The sequence below is a fragment of the Acomys minous genome, assembly GCF_964271855.1.
Source record: "Acomys minous genome assembly, chromosome: 3".
NCBI lineage: Eukaryota > Metazoa > Chordata > Mammalia > Rodentia > Muridae > Acomys > Acomys minous.
Window position 1 is genome coordinate 84,095,760 of NC_140485.1, and position 21,202 is coordinate 84,116,961.

At 46.2% G+C, this 21,202-nt stretch overlaps 1 protein-coding gene across 2 annotated transcripts in view; it reads left to right on the forward strand.

Moving 5' to 3' along the window:
- ASXL1 (ASXL transcriptional regulator 1) overlaps positions 1 to 20,320 on the forward strand; it is a 61,951-nt gene extending 41,631 nt beyond the window's left edge. For both annotated transcript variants that reach the window (XM_084775991.1, XM_084775990.1), the window contains 9 exons: positions 8,372 to 8,492; positions 8,568 to 8,665; positions 9,383 to 9,476; positions 9,903 to 10,055; positions 10,876 to 11,039; positions 11,135 to 11,231; positions 13,248 to 13,353; positions 13,837 to 14,455; positions 15,476 to 20,320. In XM_084775991.1, the coding sequence (XP_084632117.1) occupies positions 8,372 to 8,492; positions 8,568 to 8,665; positions 9,383 to 9,476; positions 9,903 to 10,055; positions 10,876 to 11,039; positions 11,135 to 11,231; positions 13,248 to 13,353; positions 13,837 to 14,455; positions 15,476 to 18,358 (4,335 nt within the window). In that variant the 3' untranslated portion in view covers positions 18,359 to 20,320. The remainder of the gene's footprint in view (positions 1 to 8,371; positions 8,493 to 8,567; positions 8,666 to 9,382; positions 9,477 to 9,902; positions 10,056 to 10,875; positions 11,040 to 11,134; positions 11,232 to 13,247; positions 13,354 to 13,836; positions 14,456 to 15,475) is intronic.
- Positions 20,321 to 21,202: the final 882 nt, after the last annotated feature.

Consider the following 21,202-nt stretch of genomic DNA (forward strand, 5'->3'; position numbering starts at 1 on the left):
GGCCCTGAAGACGGGTATTGGCATGGGTGAGGCCAAGTGGCAGGGACTGTGAGCAGCACTGGAGCTGACAGTGCTGGGAGTGACCTCAGTCCTACAATAGAAAGTTTTCTATAGTAGCTATACATTCCAAGAGGGCCTGAGCTCCAGGAGGGGGGTGTCTGACACCTGATTTGAACTTTGTGTACTCCTCAGCAGTAGCCCCAGCTGTGCTTGTGCCCATAATTCTTACCCCTAGAAAATTGAGATAATATGTGTATCTTTAAGCCAATGAGTCTGTGGTAATGCGTCATGCAGCAAAATAAAACAAATATACCAGGTTGCATAAGATGGCCCTCTTTCTTTGTATGCTGTTGACTGGAGAACTAATAGACTGTCACGTGAGTCACAGAAAGGTTCCCAGTAGCAGCAAGAGGGCAAGCCGCAAAGTGTAAGTGTGTCTTAAGCCTCTGTGTCACACAGTGTAGTTTATAGGGCAGGACAGTTTTGTTTTTTCTTTATTGGCAGTCTGGTGACTTTAGTTCTCACAGTGGAGTTGGAGAATAGAGAGAGATCTTTGTTACAGAGTGGGACTGGGCCAGCAATACTAGAGCATCCTGTGGTGAGTGTGCAGTGCCTCTACAACAAGAAATTATAAAGATTGAGCGCCCTGCATCAATCTGTTGGTCACATCAACTCCCAAGAGCAGCAAGACGTTTCTCTTACTGAGAGGAATTGCAAAGTCATTACAGAGTGGAAAGTTGACATAACCATTTTTATAATATATCACATATTTTAACTGATTTATAAAAGAAACCCAGAAAATATTACAGGATATTCTTTTTTTCTTTCTTTCAGACAGTGTTTCTCTGTGTAGCTGTGGTTGTTTTGGAACTCCCTATGTAGAGTAGGCTTGCCTTGAACTCACAGAGATCCACCTGTGCCCCTGGAAACACTTTTTATTAACAGTTCTTTAGATTTTAAAAACAAGCACCAAGATGAAAGCTGAGGTTGTAGCCACTAAAACAGTATTGTTTTCTAGAAATGTGTTAGTGTTTTGTTAGTATAAAAACAAACCAATGCCAAAACTGAAAGCTGGTAGTGTAGTTTAATTGGTAGAATGTTTGTCTTATGCATACGAAGCCCTGCTTTTAATTCCCAGCACCACATAAGCCAGCTAGACATCCTAGTGCATGCCTGTAGTTCCAGGACTTGCAGGGGTGGGGTTCAGCAAAATAAGAAATTCAAGAGCATCTTAGTGAGTTCAAGGCCAATCTAGGATACAGGAGGGAAAGACCCCAACCCCAGCAAAACAAAACTCTCTGAGATAATTAACTAAAAAGGGTTTGTTGAAAAGTTTGGAGGGTTTCTATCCATGATCAATTAGCCCTGCTGCTCTTGGGATCGTGGTAAGGTGGCAAGGCACATGGTGGTGCAAAAGGCAGTTTACTGATGTCTTAGGGTTGAGAGAGAGTAACAGCTCTCCTGTCCCTTTCAGGGGCACTACTCCGTCCCATGTCCAGAAGACTTCCTACTTGATCCCATCTTTTCACTGTCCACTAGGTCTAGGCTGAGGACTTTAGCATATGGGCCTGTCTTGATCAGTCACTGTTCTACTATTGTGAAGAGATGTTGTGACCAAGGCAAGTCTTATAAAGAAAAACATCCAATTGGGACTGTCCTATGCTTTCAGAGGTGTAGTCCATTGCCCTCTGGCAGGGAGCACGATGGCAGGCAGGCCTAGTGCTAGAGAAGTCGCTGAGAGCTGTATCCAGATCCGCAGGCAGCAAGAAGAAAGAGCTGCTGGGCCTGGCTTGGACTTTTGAAAATCCCGAAGCCACAGCTTGTGGCAAATGCTTTTACTCCCAGAGACAGAGACAGGCAGATCTCTGAGTTCAAGACCAGCCTGGTCTACAGAGTGAGTTTCCAGGACAGCCAGTGTGCTACACAGAGAAACCCTAACTTAAAAAACCCCAGAAAACCCTCAAAGCCTACAGTGACACACTTCCTCCAACAAGTCTACACCTCCTAATCCTTTCACATAGTGCCACTCCTTGGTGACCAAGAATTTAAATCTAGCAGCTGATGGGGGCCATTCTCATTCAAAGCACCACGGGGCCTTCAAGGGGGAGAGTTTCAGGTCTGAACTATGGCAGCAGCAACAACAAAGCTTAGCAGTTACTACACACGTATGAACTAGACATGATGGATACGGTCCTAGCTTGCTTTCTTTTGCTAAGATAAATGCATGACCAAAAGCTACTTGGGGAAGAAAGGGTTTATTTCAGTGCAGATAGGTTTATTATGGTCTATCATGGGGAATGCTGCTTTCTGACTTATTTCCTCTGGCTTGCTCAGCTTGCTTGTTATCTAGCCCATGCTCCCCTACCCAGCAATGTGGGCTGGGCCTTCATATACCAATTTTCAGCCAAGAACATTCCCCACTGACAGAAATGCTTACAGAGAGTCCCTCTCCCCGGGGTCCGAGTTGATCGCCAAGAATACCCACTACGGATAGTTTTTATGCCTTTAATTCTAAAAATTTTTAAAGGTTGAACCCAGGGCCAAACATGTGCTAGATAAATACTCTTTATCTCTTAGCACACCCCAGCCCTCTCTTTTTATTATCAGAAGGTAAGGAAATAGGCATAGTAGTACATCCCTGTAATCCCGGCACTCAGAAGGCAGGAGGATTGCTGTGAGTTTCAAGCAAGCCTATTACACATATCAAGATCTAGGCCAGCTAAAGTGACATAGCTAGACCCTGCCTCAACAAAACAAAACAAATTAGCATAATCAATGTCAAATAACAGCAGTGCTCTGTCTTTCCTAGCCTCTCACTCCTGTAATCGCCATTTGGCCAACAGCACACTTTTTTTTTTTTTAATTACACAGACCTTTTTTCTTTTGTCTCTTCAGTCTGTTCTGCTCTTTACCTCCATCTCCATGAAACTACTGAATTGTTTCTGCCACTCTGGAAGCTTTCTCGTTCACAGAAGCATGTACTATTTTTCTCTGTGTGTGGCTGTTGTCCCTCAGTGTGCTGAGTATGAGATGATCTGCTGCTGTTGGATAGACTAGTTGACTATCACTATTCAGTAGGCTCTGTTATGATGACTTGGTAGGTGTTGTTCCACTCACCATGGAAGAACATTTGGGGTTTTCTAGCTTTGGGCTATCACTAATAAGATTTTATGATTAGCTCTCTACTAGTCTCTGTATGGAAATGCTTTTGATTTTCCTAGAACAGAGTGGTATTAAATGGCCAAGCTGTATGGTTGAGAGATATTTAACTGGTTTATGTATGTGTGTTATATATGTCTATCTATTTCTCTGTGTGTGTGCATATATGCAAACAGGTGCAGAACATCTCTGTATGCATGTAGAGCCAGAGGTCAGTGTCAGGTGTCTTTGGCCATGGCTCTCTACCCCAATCTGGGATCTCACTGATTCAGGTAGGCTGATTGGTTAGTGAGCTCCAGGAATCCGCCTGTTTTTGCCTCCCAAGCCATGAGATTCAGGTCTACATTTTGTTTTGTTTTCACATGGGTGCAGGGTATCCAAACTTCGGTACTCAAACCTGCAAAAGCAAATGTTTACCTACTGAGCCATCTCTCCAGTCACTGCATCTAACTTAAACCAAAACTGTAGGGGAATCAAAGATAGCAACATTCCTTTGTATTCTCTACATAGCTCTCCCCGATATAAATATGGCCCAGAGACTGCAGTGTCCCAGGATAGCTACTAATGATGTCCAGTACACTTGTAGACCACAGTGTCTTCCCAGTGTCATAAGGTTGGGCATCTCTGTCTTACATAACTGTAGTACATTTAAAACTAAGAAATTCACACTGCTACAACACTGCTGCTGCCAGAAGAATGACTTTACGGAGTCAACCCATCTGTTTTCTGTTAAGAACACAGTGTTGGATACAACGCTACATTCAATTGTTTGGTCTCCTTATTGAAAAGCTCTTGCCTATGAGTCAGATTCATAATTTACTAGTTATATGTCCTTTTACTTGTAGTCTTATGACCAAAGTTAAAAAAAATATTTTATTACGGGGCACTTCAGTGTGCCCCAGTGTGCTTGTGAAAGTCAGAAGAAAACTTGAGGGAGTTGAGTCTCTTTACTGTGTGGAACCTGGGAATTAACTCGCCTTGTCAGGCTTGGTTGGCAGGTGCCTCTACTTCCTGAGCTATCTCACTGGCTCTCAAAACCATTCTTTAACTTTACTGTTAGGATTTGTGTCTGGTTTCTTACTTACAAAAATACTTTTATGATTCACTTGAAGGTTAGAGTGAAGGTGCACCCATGTCAGACCCATCCTGCCTTAACAGACATTTCACATTTGTTTCACATCAAAACAAATGGATTCATGTTGTGTGAAGATTTTGTTGCTTCAAATAGATTGGGTAGGTGGGTAGGTAGAGGTCGGAACTACAGAGATGATTAGGAATGCATTCTGTTATTGTAAAGGGCCTGAGTTAGGTTCCTAATACCCCTTGCCTGTAGGTATAGTTCCAAGAGATCTGATATCCTCCTCTTGCCTCCTTGTGTATTCTCATGCACAGACACAGACTTGAAAATAAAAATAATTTTTCTTGTCCTTCCCCCTCTCCCCACCCCACCCCAAGAGAGGATTTTCCTGTATATCCCTGGCTGTTCTGGAACTCTCTTGGTAGACCAGGCTGGCTGCAAACTCAGAGATCCACCTGCCTCTGCCTCCTTAGTGCTGGGATTACAGGCGTGCACCACCAGCCTAGTGTATCCTTAGAATTTTGATTTGCCCTTCATTTAAATAGCTTCTAAACCTTAGTGTGATGCATGCCTTAATTTAGCCAGCTGAAAAGGAGACCAACATAGAAAGTTGTGAGTTTAAAGCCAGCTTGGGCTATCTAGGGAAACTGTCTCAAAAACAAAAACCAGGGGCTGGAGAGGTGACTTAGCAGTTAAGAGCACTTGTTACTCCTACAGAGAATTAGGATTCGTTTCCCAGCACCCACATGGTAAATCCTCTCTAACTCCCAGTGTCAACAGATCTGATGCTCTCTGCTGGCGCCCTTCCTTGGGCAAGGTAGAAATAGTATGCACAGACAAACATCTGAACAAATGCTCACAACAAAATAAAAATAAATTTTCAGAAAAAACTGTTGCATATTCTTTTTTAACTTACTTAACTGGATATAGGAAAATACAGTTGTGACTCTAAATTTCTTTTCTGCTGTTTCTAGTATTTGTGTCCTTTCTGGGCTGATTTTTTTTTTTTTTAATTATCCTAGTTATGCCTGATGATTTTTGATTGAATGTCAGACAATGTGAATTTACCTTTTTTAGTGTTGTATATTAGTATTTCTATAAATTTTAAGTTATGTGGAAACTGCTACAGGGTTTGCTTGTTAGATCTTTGGCTAAGAAGCAGTGTGCTTAATACTCAGTTAAGGCCAGGATTTTCCTTCTTCCTGGGTTAGTTCCTTGTGTGAATCTTGAGGCTGTTTTTTGATATTTCTAATCTGCATGATAGGAATAGCCACTGTGTGAGGTTCTGTGTAAGGGCCAGACAGTGTGCTGTAATTCTTTTGGCTTAACTGTAATTGAGCATAGTTTCACCACACTTGTGGGCTGAACAGCAACACATTTGAGAGTTTCCTCTGCTGCTATCTCCCAGTGGCATCCTGTCCTACAAACTCTGGCTACCTGAGTGTTTCTGCTTTTCCAGCTGTGTCTCCGAGTCAGAGCATCCATACCCTTCAGCATGGTGCCTTTGAAAGTCTTTTCAGACAATAATTGGCCAAGCCCAGATGCATCTGATTTTTAGAAAAAATGCTAATGATGTGATTAAAGACATGTGGCACCGTACATGGCCGAGCTTTTGTTTTTGAGAACTGTAATAACATAGCATTCAAAAATGCAGAGGTTTATTAATGCAGTGTAATATCAGTTAGATGTACATTTCTGAAGGAGTTTTAAAAGCCTCTTGTCGCATTATCTTTCTTTTACTACATCTGGCACATTGTAAATCATGGTGATATGACAAGAAATAAAAAAATTAAGGAACCGTAAGAAGCTGGGTGTGGCAGTGCATGCTTGTAATTCCAGCACTAGAGAGGTTGAAACTGATGAGTGCTTGCAGCTAGCTGACCACTTAGCCAGCCTAACCAAACCAGTAAGCTCCAGATTTGATGAAACAAACTGGTCACTGGTTGGAGAGCCAGTGAGCTAGCTTAATGGAGGTGTGTGTGTGAGGGCGGGGAGGGAAGCACTTGCACCGGGCGTGGTGGCGCACACTTTTAATCCCAGCACTCGGGAGGCAGAGGCAGGTGGGTCGCTGTGAGTTCAAGGACAGCCTGGTCTACAAAGTGAGTCCAGGACAAGCCAAGGCTACACAGAGAAACCCTGTCTTGGGAGGTGGAGAGGGGCGGGGCTTGCTACACAAACCTGATGACCTGAGTTTTATCCCTGGAACCTACATGATGGTAGAATGACAGAACTAACTTTTAAATGTCCTCTGACTTTTACATGTTCATGGCATGCCTGTGTATACACTCACACACACACATATGTGCTTTCACACACATTTACATGGGGGTAGGTTGGCTGAGGGGGCGGAGAGGGAAATGAGGACAAACAGTGGAGAGCAACTCTGGCGTCCTGAGAGCAGCTTGTGCGTATCCAAATACACACTGAAAGGCAATCGAACTAAACATTAGGGTATTTATCGTTCAGGGCATCCCTCTACCTTCTGCAACCATCACTGCCCTCATTAGCCCTCGTGGCCTGGCGCTCCTCTTCTCCATGCATGGCTGCCTCACCTGTTTTAAGTTCTGTCCTCTGTAAACAACCTTCATGAGACACTTGTTTAGGCATTTATTTCATCCTTCTTGGGCTGACTTCCTCATGGTGTCACGTTCGCACATGCCTTTACTCTGTGTCACCCAGTAGAAGTGAGGATTAGTTTAGGGAAGAAAATAGCAAGTGTTCTCAATTTAAATTTTGATTTTTTTGTTTGTTTGTGGAAATGGAATTTATACACACTCATACTCTGAGTTGTATTGTGCAGAGTTTGACTGAGATTGTGTTCAGTCTGTGGCTCTCAAGAGAAGTTGGGTGTTTGGGTATGTGTATTCCCAAATACATAACCTGCTGGGTCTCTATAACATTACTTGTGTATATACTTTCAGAGCTGACCACTTGGTAACCAGTGAATGTGTTCTGCTCTGGGAAAGACTATTTCTTAGTTGCCTGTAGTCCTTTATCAAAGGCTGAGGCCTGCTGAGCTTTCCCGTCTCCATTTTATTATTTTAGCTAGTCTTACTGTCATCTTTGTTCAAGTCATGTTTAGGCAGTCATGTTGGTGAGACTTCATGCTGTAGCCTCTATCATTCTAAGAGACAAAAATCATACAGCAAATATTATTAAGAAACCCACATGGCCCGCAAGACAACCAGGGCTACACAGAGAAACCCTGTCTTGGAAAACCAAAAACAGCAACAGAGGGTTGCCTAGCTGTCCTGCACACCCTTCACAGCACTCCTGTATGAGCGCTCCAGTCCCCAGGATTTGGTGTTGCTATCCTGTGGGCAGGGCAGTGGCACTTCATGGTTGTAATTTTGATCTTCATGTATGTACTACTAAAGATGTTGTATCACCCTTCCAACCGTGCTGCATATGAAACCCAGGATCTACCACTGGCCAGCATTTCAGCCTTGTTGGGCATTTTAAAAAATGTCCTTTGACCACATTCTGGTTGCTGACAGTGTACCATAGGTGGCTGCTTCATGGAACAATTAGTTTCCTGTGATCCACTGTTCAACAGTAATGGAGAAAAACTGGTTGCCTTCAAGCTGGCCAGGATATAGCATTGGATTGGCAATGGGGCTTACCTCTCTAAGCCTATGGAGAAATTTCTGGGTTTTTCTTTCTTTTGCTTCTGCATTCTATAGTGATTGTAAATGCTGAGAAACATGAGAGGAAATGAGCATGCGAATCCCCTTAGTTTCTCAGAAGCCCACAGATTCAGAAACAAGCTGACTTCAGTGAACACAGCAGTGCTTGAAAGGTCAAGGACCTCGGAAACTCTTGTGTAGAACTCTTTGTTGGATTTGAGGGTTTAAAAAAAGCATTATTAAGCCGGGCGTGGTGGCGCACACCTTTAATCCCAGCACTCGGGAGGCAGAGGCAGGTGGATCGCTGTGAGTTCGAGGCCAGCCTGGTCTACAAAGCGAGTCCAGGACAGCCAAGGCTACACAGAGAAACCCTGTCTCGAAAAACAAAAAACAAAACAAACAAACAAACAAAAAACCCCAAAATAAAAAAAGCATTATTTAAGAATGTCTGTTGTGCTTGATGGGTTTGAATGGTTTTGTTCACCTGACTTTTAACTTTGTGTCACAGAAGGATGCTGTGCAGTGGTCTAGAAATGCAGCTGCAGTGGATGGAGAAGAGCCAGAGGACTCGGCTGATGTGGAAAGCTGTGGGTCCAATGAAGCCAGTGCTGTGAGTGCTGAAAACGACGGTAAGTGCTGAAATGAGAGGTGCTAAGAGACCAGGCTCTTCCTAGGGACCAAACCTTTGGGTTTTTGTCTTCCAGTGTCTCTAGATGAAACATCTTCGAATGCATCCTGTTCTACAGAGTCTCAGAGCCGGCCTCTCTCCAATCCCAGGGACAGCCACAGGGCTTCCTCACAGGTAACGAGACTCGCTAGTGACAAGATAGGAGAGTGGTGGGTGAGAGCAGGCACAGACAGGGTTTGATCATCTGTATCTCATAACATTCGTATTTTATTTATTTATTTTGAGACAGTTCTGGCTAGCCTGGAACTTACTATGTAGACCAGGCCGATCTTGAACTTAGAGTGATGTGCTGCTTCTGCCTTCCCAGTGCTAGACTTAAAGATACGTACTACCATACTACCATACTACACAGAGAAACCCTGTCTCAAAAAACCAAAAAAAAGTTTTTGCTTGTATGTTTGTATGTTTACTGTAATATATGGTCTGGAGTAGGCCTGGAAAGGGATCAAGTCCCTTGGAACTGGAATTACAGATAGGTGCCTCATAAATGCAGGGACTCAAACCCAGGTCCTTTAGATAGTAGCCAGTGTTAACTGCTGAGCCATCTCTCCAGACCCTGCGTGAGCTTTTAAAAGATTGTGTGTGTCTATGTACGTTCGTTTGCCGTTGTTGTGGAGATCAAAGGAGAGTCTGTGTTCTTGTTCCCCTATTGGATTTTAGGATTGAACAAAGATCATAAGGTTTGTGCAGCAAGTACCCTTAGCCATTGAGCCACAGTACTAACCCTTAACAAGAACGCTGAGAATCAAATGAACAGGGCAGAGCTGAAGCAGTGCTGTACTGGCCTTGCAGATGACTGCTTTCTTTTTTAAATCCCTCCCTGGAACACAGGCAAGCAAACAAAAGAAAAGGACTGGGGTCATGCTGCCTCGTGTTGTCCTGACTCCTTTGAAGGTAAACGGGGCCCACGTGGAGTCGGCCTCAGGTATGTATAGACTCAGTGGTTATGGTACCTAGGGTCCTGGGGACCTGGCTCTGTTAGCAACCTTTGACTTAGCAGTGTGATACCAGTAGAATTGTTGAATCTAAGAGCCACGAGAACCTAGGAAGGCAGTATATTGTGATGGTGAGGACCTTGTGCTGGGTTCTGCCATCCACCCTCCTTATGCCCCCCAGGGTCGCCTGTGAGAATCTGATGGTAACTCTACCAGTGCTTTGTAAACAGTGTAGTTTGGCATAAAAGCTGTGGTTTGGCATTCTTTAGTGATATTTTTAAACCAAACCCATGACATGATGGTTTTGCCAGCCAACGGGTGGGATCCAGAAGCACCCACTATTGATGGCAGCATATCAGAGAGAGGCGTGGTGGCAGCTTGTCCTGCTTTTGACCAGTGGAATGCTGTGCCTGCAGGGTTCTCAGGCCGCCATGCTGATGGCGAGAGTGGCAGTCCATCCAGCAACAGCAGTGGCTCTCTGGCCTTGGGCAGCACTGCTATTCGAAGCCAGACTGAGGTCACCAGGGACCCTGCCCCTCTCTTGAGAGGCTTCCGGAAGCCTGCCACAGGTGAGTAGATGGCACTTATTTCCCTGCTTGTAAAAGGGCCCCCTGCAGGACTAAAGTTGAAAATACGGTTTCTTCTTTTCCAGTTCTTTTTTGTTTATTTTTACTTCTTGGGTGAACCGCTGTATTTTGTTTGTTTGTTTTTCCTCTGTTTTGATTATTTCATGAGAATAAGCACCTATAAGTAGAAATGGTATCACATTGCTTCTTGTACATCCCTGTGGGGCCTGGTCTGTACCTGCCTTGGCTTTGTTTCACAAGTGTCTGAATGACTGAGTGAGAATTTCTCTGTTCTCCATAAAGGATCCCCATGTCCATTTTGGGGGGCTATAGCATCCCGGTATGCTTATACTCGACATAAATAGTCAGCTACGTTCCATTGTTTTAATCTAGGCAGTGTGTTGAGTGGGAGCATGTGTTGAATTTGGGGCGTGAAAACAAACTCAGTAGGACTTTGTGCAAGCCTAGTATGCTGTTTGCCATTTCAGAATTGGTTTCGTTAGGGTTGGGGGTGTCTATGTATTTATAGCCCTCGTGTTTTAGAACTTGCTTGATCTGTAGACCAGGGTAGCCTTGAACTCAGAGATCCACCTACCTCTGTTTCCTGGGTCCTGGGGTTATAGGAGTGCACCACCACTGCCAGGCTTTCCTTGGGTTTTAGTAACACTTAGTGCATGTCTGCCTGCGGAGCACACTCCTTCACAAAGGCCTTGTGCATAGGTGTTAATGTAGGGGAGGCAAGCAAGCCTAAATGTTCTCTCAGGACTCTCCCCAAAGCTGAGAAATCTATATCCTTACTTCTTCTTGCTTCCAAAAACCACAGGTCAAATGAAGCGCAACAGAGGGGAAGAGGTAGATTTTGAGACTCCTGGGTCCATTCTTGTTAACACCAACCTCCGTGCTCTGATAAACTCTCGGACCTTCCATGCCCTGCCGTCACACTTCCAGCAGCAGCTCCTCCTCCTCCTGCCTGAAGTGGATAGACAGGTGCCAGTGCGCGACTCCTCTTGGTCTCTGTCTAGGCGGGCTCCTGATCTCTCAAGTTGCTTTATTGTTTTCATTTTATCCCTTACCCCTCCTAGGTGGGGACAGATGGCCTGCTGCGCCTCAGCAGCAGTGCACTCAATAATGAGTTTTTCACCCACGCAGCTCAGAGCTGGCGGGAGCGCCTTGCTGATGGTGAGTAGACTTCACACACAGGGCTGGAGATGCCTGTCATGTGTGGTGTTCTGTAGGTGGACATTAAGAGCATCGCCTGCTCTTACAGAGGACCCAGGCTCACTCCTCAGCACCTGCACAGGAACTCACAGTTCTCCTATTACTCTAGTTCTAGGGATCTGATGTCCTCTTCTGGCCGCCTAGGGCACCAGGCATGCACATGGTACAAACACCCACACACATCAAGGAAAAAGCCGGCTAAGCACTTCCTACTTCTCAGGCCTTTCCTGTGATCAAGTGTAAGTTCCAGGTGCTCATTTTTACGACTCTCTTTCTCAAGGACGTAAGGCAGGCTTTGCTCATGGACGCCACACTAGTTATTGGTAGGACACACTGTTCTTAGGGATATCCGTCCTACATATTCTTTTTATTACTAAAACTGTATGCCTATACCTTTCAGTGATGGCATTGTGTGGATCTGTAGAAGAAAGCACCCCAAGATGACATATTCAGTGCCACCATGTTCTCCCCCCAATAATCACTTAGAGTAAATGTCAGCTTTTTTGAGTTTAGTCTTCCATAGTAGCTTATGATAAATGTGTGGAGAGAATCCCAAGACTGCCCAAGACTGGGCTTCATTAGTATTGGCAGTTATGTACAGAGTTAGAGTGTATTACAGCAAAATAATATAAAGTAAAATCAGCATGGGAGAAGACGCAGGTAAGATCCAAGGGACAGCCAGGCACAGGTTTCTGAAGTCCTTTCTGTGGAGCCAAGCAGAAATGAATGTGAAAATGTCTACCAGGGAAGTTTGGTAAGGGCTTAGCACGCAGGGTTTGGTGGTTTTGTTTTTGTTTTTAAATTAGTGGATATGTGCACACAAGTTCAGGTGCCTGCAGACATCAAAGGTGTTAGATCCCCCGGAGCTGGAGTTACAGGCGGTTGAAAGCTACCTGACATGGATTCCTGAAATCAAATTCTTAACAACTGAGCCCCTGGTACCCAGGATTTTATTGTGGTCTGATTCTGCTAGAAACCATTGCTAGTCCTAAAAGGAAACCTGGCATTCGTTTTTCACCAGTTTCTTTATTAGGAGGTATTAATTAATATAAGGCATTGGTTCCTAAAAAGAAGGCAGATATCTTTAGCGTGACTAATATTGTTGGTCTCAAGATCAGCACAGTGAGCCACTCATTGGGTAGGGTGGGGAGAGTACTTGAAATCCAAGTTCCCAGGTATCACCAAATGGGCAGCCTCAAAGACAAAACATTCAGGTGGACTGTGGTGGCCTTTTCTACATAGGGAGTGAGAATGGTCTTTTGTTTGTTTGTTGTCTTGATCAGTGTGCTGCTTGTTCTTGACTAATTATGGAAGAATCCATCTTTTTTATAGGAGAAATGTTAGTTGTGTCCTGAGTTACGACCATGTTCTGAGAAGTCCTCTAGTAGAGACAGGAGTTGTGTACCTTCTAGCCCTGCATGGCAGCAGCTGGAGGAGGTTATCGTATAAACACGAAGATCTGACTTTGCTCCCAGAACCTACACACAAAACCATCTGTGTGGTAACCTGCTGCAGCTTAGTGGCAGTAATCAGTGCAGCACCAAGGAAGTGAAGATAGGCAGGTTCCTGGGGCTCACTGGCCAGATAGCCTAGCCTAAGGGGAGAGTCCTGGGCCAGTGAAATACTCTGCATTTGGATAGAGATGGCTCAGCAGTTAAGAGTATGCCCTGTTCATCCAGAGGACACATTTGGTTTGGGGCACCCATGTTGAATGTTCCAGCTCCAGGGGGTCTATCACTCTCTCCTAGCCTCCGCAGGCATCTGTGCATGCCCACGTGGCATAGTCACAGACACATAAATAAAAGTCAATCTTTAAAGCCAACAAATCAACTTGGATAACTCCCAGGGTTGTCTTCTGCCCTCCACATGCATGCATGGGCACATAGTAGGTATGGTGCGTGTGTACATATGCACAAAATAGTAAAATGCCTGTTAGAGAGCCAGAAGACATTAACTGGCAGTCATTTTTCTCTTTAGGTGAATTCACTCATGAGATGCAAGTCAGAATCAGACAGGAAATGGAAAAGGAGAAGAAGGTGGAGCAGTGGAAGGAGAAGTTCTTTGAAGACTACTATGGACAGAAGTAAGGCGCTGGGCACTATGAGTTCTGGTCTGGGCGCTTTGTGGGGACCAAGGCAGCTGGAGTCTGTAGTTCTGTAGGCAGAGGTTGAACTAACGAGCTCCAGATTATTTAAGGAGGGAACCATGGCTCTGTGGATACTAATCAGCGCAGACGAACAATTGCTGCTTGTCATACCCAGCAAGACTGGCTCTGCAGAGGCTTAGGAGACCCAACGCTGAGGTGGACTTAAATCCAAGCATGCGAGGCAAGCCTGGGCAATACCAAGAAAGCTTTTTTTTTCTTCTTTTTTTAAGTCTCTGGGGAGATGTGGTAGAATGCTTGCTTATTTGGCATGTGGGAGGCTGTGGGTTGCATCACAAAACAGAAAAAGTATATAGGAGTATATAAATAGGTTACGTTACAAACATGCCATTTTGCCTAAGTTAGCTGAGTGCTCATTGTTACTGTCTGGCCTATGGTTGATGGTGTGAGTTTAATTTGCAGACTGGGTTTGACCAAAGAAGAATCACTGCAGCAGGAGGAGGCCAAAATCAAGAGTGACTTGTGTGTCCCAGGAGAATCAGTACGGCCACAGCGTGGGCCCACCACCCGTCAGCGGGATGGACATTTTAAGAAACGTTCTCGGCCAGATCTCCGAACCAGATCCAGAAGGAATCTGCACAAAAAACAGGAGCCAGAACAAGCAGGGGTTGCTAAGGATGCAAATTCTGCATCAGATGTTTTACTCTCCAAAGATGGGGGTGCTAAGACCGACTCAGCAGGAGTGAGCAGTCCCCCTGGGCCATCTGTGTCCTCTGCAGCATCTGGACAGGAGGGTCCCAAGTGTCCCAGTGAGCCTGTGGCTTCCCGGATTCGAGCGGAAACGGACAACTTGGCATGTGCCTCTGCATCTCCAGACAGAATCCCTGCCTTACCTCAGGACACTGTGGATCAAGAGACAAAAGATCAGAAGAGGAAATCCTTTGAGCAGGCAGCCTCTGCATCCTTTCCCGAAAAGAAACCCCGGCTTGAAGATCGTCAGTCCTTTCGTAACACAATTGAAAGTGTTCACACAGAAAAGCCACAGCCCACTAAAGAGGAGCCCAAAGTCCCGCCCATCCGGGTAAGAAACTTTAGTACCTAATTTCTCAGGTGTCAGATTTCTTTCTGAGCTTTTTGGCTGGGACAAGAGCAGAAGCCCTTTGAATTACATGAGGTACAGAATTTTCTGTAAGAAAGCTTTTAAAAAAAATTTTAGGATTATGCACTTCTTTTTGTCTTATTTGGTTGGTTGGTTTTTGTTGTTTGTTTGTTTGTTTTTGTTTTTTGAGACAGGATTTCTCTGTGTAGCCCTGGCTGTCCTGGAACTCACTCTATAGACAAGGCTGTTCTTCAGCTCAGAGATCTGCCTGCCTCTGCATCCCAAGTGCTAGAATTGAAGGCATGTGACACTACTGCCTGGCAAATGACATACTTTTTTTGTTAAATTATCTTGAAATAAAAATCCTCTTGGGGTTTTACTTTAGTATTAGGTGTTATATTATTTGTTTCATGACCCACAAGGTCCAATTAAATATTAAGTTTGATCCCGGTGGTGCCTTTAATCCCAGCACTCGAGAGGCAGAGGCAGGTGGATCTCTGTAAGTTCAAGGCCAGCCCAGGACAGCCAGGGCTACACAGAGAAACCCTGTCTCGCGGAGCAATAATTAAATTTGAAAGGTAGGGTTGGTGGCTTACCCATACACTTAGGGTTAAGGCAGGAAGGGGGGTTGCCATCAGTTCAAAGTCAACATGGGTTAACAATGTAAAGCCTTGTATCAATGGATAAAAGAGCTTGCTGCCAAACTTTAATGACCTGAATTTAGGACTCTCCTTCCATCAAGTTGTCCTCTGACCTCGGATGTTGTGGCATGTGTGCATCCCATACACGACACATGAATCTAATTTATTTTTTTCAAGGAGAGAAAATGGTAGGGAGATTTTCATGCAGCATAAAATGGTGTCATGGGTGATAGCTATTTTACTATGATTAGTTTTAGAAAAATTAGTTTCTAGGCCATAACCTCTAAGATAACTTATATTCCAATTTTGCTCTGTAGTTCATAGGTCAGGTCACCCTGTTAAAACTATGCTTTCCTTGCAGATTCAACTTTCACGTATCAAACCACCCTGGGTGGCTAAAGGTCGGCCCACTTACCAGATATGCCCCCGGATCGTCCCCATCACGGAGTCCTCCTGCCGGGCTTGGACTGGTGCCAGGACCCTCGCAGACATTAAAGCCCGTGCTTTGCAGGCCCGAGGGGCGAGAGGCCATCACTGCCATCGAGAGGCGGCCACCACTGCCATCGGAGGCGGGGGTGGCCCGGGTGGAGGTGGCAGTGGGGCCATCGATGAGGGAGGTGGCAGAGACAGCAGCAGTGGTGATGGTGGTGAGGCCTGTGGCCACTCTGAGCCCACGGGAACCCCAAGCACCCCTGGAGAGAGCGCGTCAGATCTACAGCGAACACAACTACTGCCGTCTTGTCCTCTGAACGGAGAGCACACTCCAGCTGAAGCTACTATGCCCAGAGCCAGAGGAGAGGACTTAGCTTCTCTTAGAAAGGAAGAGAGCTGCCTGTTGCAGAGGGCCCCAGGTGTGCTTTCAAGTGGGTTAGAAGATGTCTCCCAACCCCCCATTGCTCCCACTGGAGACCAGCCATGCCAGGCTTTGCCCCCTCTGTCCTCCCAAACTCCGGTGGCTGAGACATTAGCAGAGCAGCCGAAGTTGCTTCTAGATGGTATAACTGAGTGCGAGTCTGGCACCACCTCCACCTCCCGGGAGAAGGGTAGTGAGGATGAAGGATCCACCATTCCCTCAGAAAATGGTTCTTTACAGTCTCCACTGGGAGATGGATTAGGAGGAGGAAATGACCAGGCCTTTCATGGTAACCCCAGTATGAAAGATCCTGTAAATGTGTCACCTGCATTTTTATCTGAATTGTCATTGGCTAACTACCTACAGGATAGACCTGATGATGATGGATTAGGACTTGGTGCTACGGGCCCCCTCCTAAGGGAAAATGGTAGACAAGAAACTTTGAAAACTGAGGGTTTTGCATCTGGCAGTGCTGCCTCCTGGGTACCCATTCTGTCAAATTATGAGGTAATGGAAGAGTCTGAGCCAGAATCTAGAGAAAATGCAGCATGTTTGGAGCCCCAGGATAGAGAAGAATGGGAGAGAGCTGTTCCCCTCATTGCTGCCATGCCTGGGGAGTTGGCAGCCACAGAAGGTGCGCCCCACCCTGAGAGCTGCACTTCACTCTGGACAGCACCTTCTCCGGGAGTCATGGGTGGCACCGGCAGTGACAGTGAGCAGGTGGGCCTTGAAGGGCTAGAAATGAATAGCATCTCTGAAGTACTGAGTCCTCACAGCGAATCCACAGAGACAGCCTCTGATTCTGAAGTCCACCTCACTGAAGACAGCAGTGAGGTTGATGCAAGTGAAGCCACAATGGCAAAGGGGTTGTTGGGCAGGAGTGAAAAGCGGGACTGGGACCCATCCACCTCGATATCTAAGGCAAGCAGTGACCTAAGTGTGCTTACAAGGACAGAAGGAACAGCTGCGTCTCAGAGCTGGGTGTCTCGAGTATGCGCGGTCCCCCACAAGATCCCAGACTCTCTGCTGCTGTCCAGTACTGAGTGCCAGCCCAGGTCTGGGTGTCCACCTAAGCCCAGCTCTTCAGTAGAGGTTACCAATCCACTTGTGATGCACCTGCTGCACGGTAACTTGCCCTTCGAGAAGGTTCTTCCTCCAGGTCACAGAGGCAGCAGGCCAGAATCCCCGCAGCTGCCCCTGGGAGAGCAGAACCAAGATAGAGGCACTGTGCAGGGTTCGGGGGGAGACAATCACCTAGTTGCCGGAAGCAACCCTGAGTCTGCACAAGCACTGGAAGAGTCTCTTCTGGCCCAGAGCTATGCAGCAAGTGCTGGTCTTGGCAGAGCAAACACCTCCCAGGCTCCTGGAGTGCTCCAGAAGATTGCCAAGATGGTTCCCAGTTTAGATTCCCAGCATTCAGTGACAGGACTGATGCCTTCCTCTGGCATCCTGGAAGAAACAAATTCCAAAGAGCAGTTCTCTTCCTTCCTTTGTGAAGAGCAGCAAGCAGCCCATGCCCTGTCCCAAGGTAGTGCTCCAGGTGCTGCCTCCGGCCATACTACCTCCAAAGTGCCGAGTTTCTCCTCTGCAAATGTGAGCCTCTCCGTTAGCCCTGAGCACACAGGTAGGACCCTGAGTGACCGGAATAATGCTGGAGGTCAAGAGAAGAAACTATTTGGTCCTAGGAATACGGTTGCCACCCTTCAGTGCCCCAGGTCTGAAGAGCAGACACCACTACCTGCTGAGGTTCCTCCGGTGTTACCCAGTAGGAAGATAGAACCAAGCAAAAACTCTGTCTCTAATGAAGGGCAGACTGCAAGGAAAGACTGGACACCCAAACCACCACCTGTCTCTGCTGGCAGTATTAAGACAGAGCAGACATTTTCAAGGGGTCCCATTAAGGCAGAAGCAGACAACGGAAAAGCTCCTGGGTACAATCCTCTGGAACTAGTGGGTCACTTGCAAGGGATGCCTTTCATTGTGGACCTGCCTTTCTGGAAATTGCCCAGAGAGCCAGGAAAAGGGCTCAGTCAGCCCCTGGAGCAGGCTTCCTTCCCCTCCCAACTCAACATCAAGCAGGCTTTGTATGGGAAGTTGTCTAAGCTCCAGCTGAGTCCCACCAGCTTTAATTACTCCTCCAGCTCTGCCAGCTTTCCCAGAGGCCTTGCTGGCAGCGTGGTGCAGCTGAGCCACAAAGCCAGTTTTGGTGCAGGCCACACTGCATCCCTCTCCCTGCAGATGTTCACTGACAGCAGTGCAGTGGAAAGCATTTCTCTCCAGTGTGCATGCAGCCTGAAAGCCATGATCATGTGCCAAGGCTGTGGAGCGTTCTGCCATGATGACTGCATTGGACCCTCGAAGCTCTGTGTATTGTGCCTTGTGGTGAGATAATAAATTATGGCCATTGGAAACATTGTACATTTAGTGTGTGTATTTTAATAATGGTTGATTTAAATCTGTATCCAGGATATCATTGTTATAAAGGACTCTATCTCTAGGTGAGAAATCTTGCCTCTTCCTCCTCCTAAAATTTTTAGTGCTCAAGCCCTCTGTCATTCGAGACTCTTCTAGTCTTGCTGGGAGGGTTTTCGGAGGGGGGAGGGAGGACAGTGGTTGCCCAAGACCACCCAGCCTGAACCCTCCTGCAGTCAGGCAGGAGAATGCAGTAGGGCAGCCTGTCTCACTCCCAAGTGGACTTGAAATTGAAGCAGGAAGGTTGGGTTCCCCATGGATGGAACTCGCCTGCCTGAGCTGAGCAGGAATGTCTGTCTTCCACTGCCCCTCCCTGCCATCTTCTACTACTCTGCTTGGGGAGTTGATGGTGGGGAGGCCACACAGGGTTAAAGTAACTTCCATCATTGCCCACCAGGGGATCAAACACCTGCTGACCTTGATGTCATATTTTTGTCATTTGCCAGTTGATGGAGCCAAGTTGACCTTTGGTTCTGGTGCTTCACCCAGTTTGGAACTTTAATCTGTCTGTAACCCATGGATCCACAGATTGTCTTGGAAGCTTGAATAGCCCTTCTTGGACAGTGGGGTCTGGAAATAGGGCTATCTGCTATGGAAATGCTATCTGTAGACCTTGAGAGTCAACTGTACAGATGTTTGCAGGTGACTTCTGCTTGCCACCCACCCCATCACATTTGACTCAGTGGGAGTGGGCACCCATGTACCTGTGTATGTGAAAGTCATATTACATTTCCAAGCAGTCTGTTTCTTATTTTTATATTTTTAACTCTATTCTTGGATGTATAAAGTGAACTTTTTGGCTTCTGTAAGTATGCTCTATGCACCTCTAATGTTTTATCCTGTATTTATATGTTGTACACAGTACTGGCCAATTCTGTAAATGGATCTATTGTACAGAGAATATGAATGTCTCTTCCTTATTTTACATCTTCAGCACCCTTGATTAAAATGGTGTCATCTACTTCTGTGCACCAATTGTCAAAGCCACTGAGTGCTGTGATGCCTGATGTGAGAAGGAAGTACTTACTGACTTGTGACGTATGGTCGGCCCTGGGCCTTGTCACCTGTCACCAGGGAATCTACTACAGTCTGCAGCACCAAGACAGCTGTTCACATACCATTGAACAAACCTGTCTGGTTCCTTGTGTCTATTCCAGCCTTGCATGGCTGCTCCGCTGCCATATGTGACGAATCGCCATCACCAGTGTTAAGTGCTTCTGGGTTCGTGGGTGAGTTCCTTGGGCCCCCAGACAGGCCTTTGGGGTCAGGCTCCAGGGGCATCACCTGTCAAAGCAATATTGGGCATCACTAGGCTCCTTTTGACTTACTTTGGACAGTAGGTTTCAGGGGAACAAAGCCATGCCTGCTGCCTGCCTCTCCTACCACGACTCCATCAAGTAGACACTTGTCCCAGCTCCTGCCCTGTTTGTCTTTTTACTTGATAGTTGGGAGTCCATGTTTAATTTAGTTCTGTCTCTGTGTGTGTGTGTGTTTCTGTATGAAGTACAAAAATTTGTGTGCCTTGAGCAAGTCTCATTTTTCTCTGTAAGCTTCCTCTCCCGCCATTTCATCTGAGGTAGCTGTCTTTTTTTTTTTTTTTTTTTTTTTTTGGCAGGGCTGGGGGGGGGGTGTCCATCAAATGTGAGTGAGGAGTCAGTAGTGATGTGATTTAAATTTAGTATTGGCCAAGTCCATGTTGTGTGCTCATAAGTTTCTTTACCAAAGACCAGGAGTGGTAGCCAAGCATGTCCAGTCCTCTTCTGAAACCTTTGAGGTCTCAGGGGTGAAGCTTGACAGTGGTCTGGTCCATGGGGCTGCTCAGAAAAGCGCTGCTCTTGTATGTCTCATTGGTATTGGAAAAATAAACCTGTACAACCTGCACTTGTCTCTTTGTCCTCTGTGGCTGCCTGTGGGTATGGGGAGGTGGGGTTAAGTGCGGAGTTGGGACAAGTCCTGTTGACTGGGGGGACGCCTGTGCACAATGAATTTGGCAACTCTTTTGGACTCTTGATTCAGTGATTATTTCTACTGGGTGTAACAGTGTAGCCAGAAACCTCATGGGGAGGGGTGGGAACTGTGAAGGGCAAGCTGCTTTCTCCTCCTAGGACTCATCACACCCCCTGCCTCTGGATTCACGGAAGTGACAGCCTCCTGGCAGCAAGTAGATCTGGCCTTTTTACTGTGTGCTTGAACAGGCTTGAATGGATGCCTGTTGCTTCAGAGACAACTTTCAGAAGTGCTTAGTGCACGGTTTTATGATGGCATTAAAACATAACTAAGTGGAATTGATGAAACAAGGAAACCTAAGCATAGCACCTGTGAGTGGGAGGGGCGTCCTCTGGGCCGTGCTGGGACAAGACAAGCCCTTGTTTGGAAGGGGTGGGGCCTGTGTACACATTGGCAACACCAGACTCTCAAGGTGTGTGCCCATACGGTTTCCCTCATGTTAGGTGCTGCTGTAAGATAGAGAAGGTGGAGCTTGTGACCTGGGGATTGCTACTTGTACCCCAAATTAGCCAGTACTCGTGTTTCTTGTCTCCATTAAATTAATTTGAAAGCCTGGCACGGCCCTGTTGGGGTGCTGCCTTGCCTTAATAGGTGGGTGTTCACCTTTCTGGGGACACATTCTGGGAAGTGCATCTGCTGCTCTACTATTTCAGAATGCATACAGGTTCTTGATGCAACGGATGGTAAGCCTACTAAAATCTGACTTTATTAAAAAAGATGGAGCTAGACTTCTGCAAAGATTGGTTTAGATTGTTG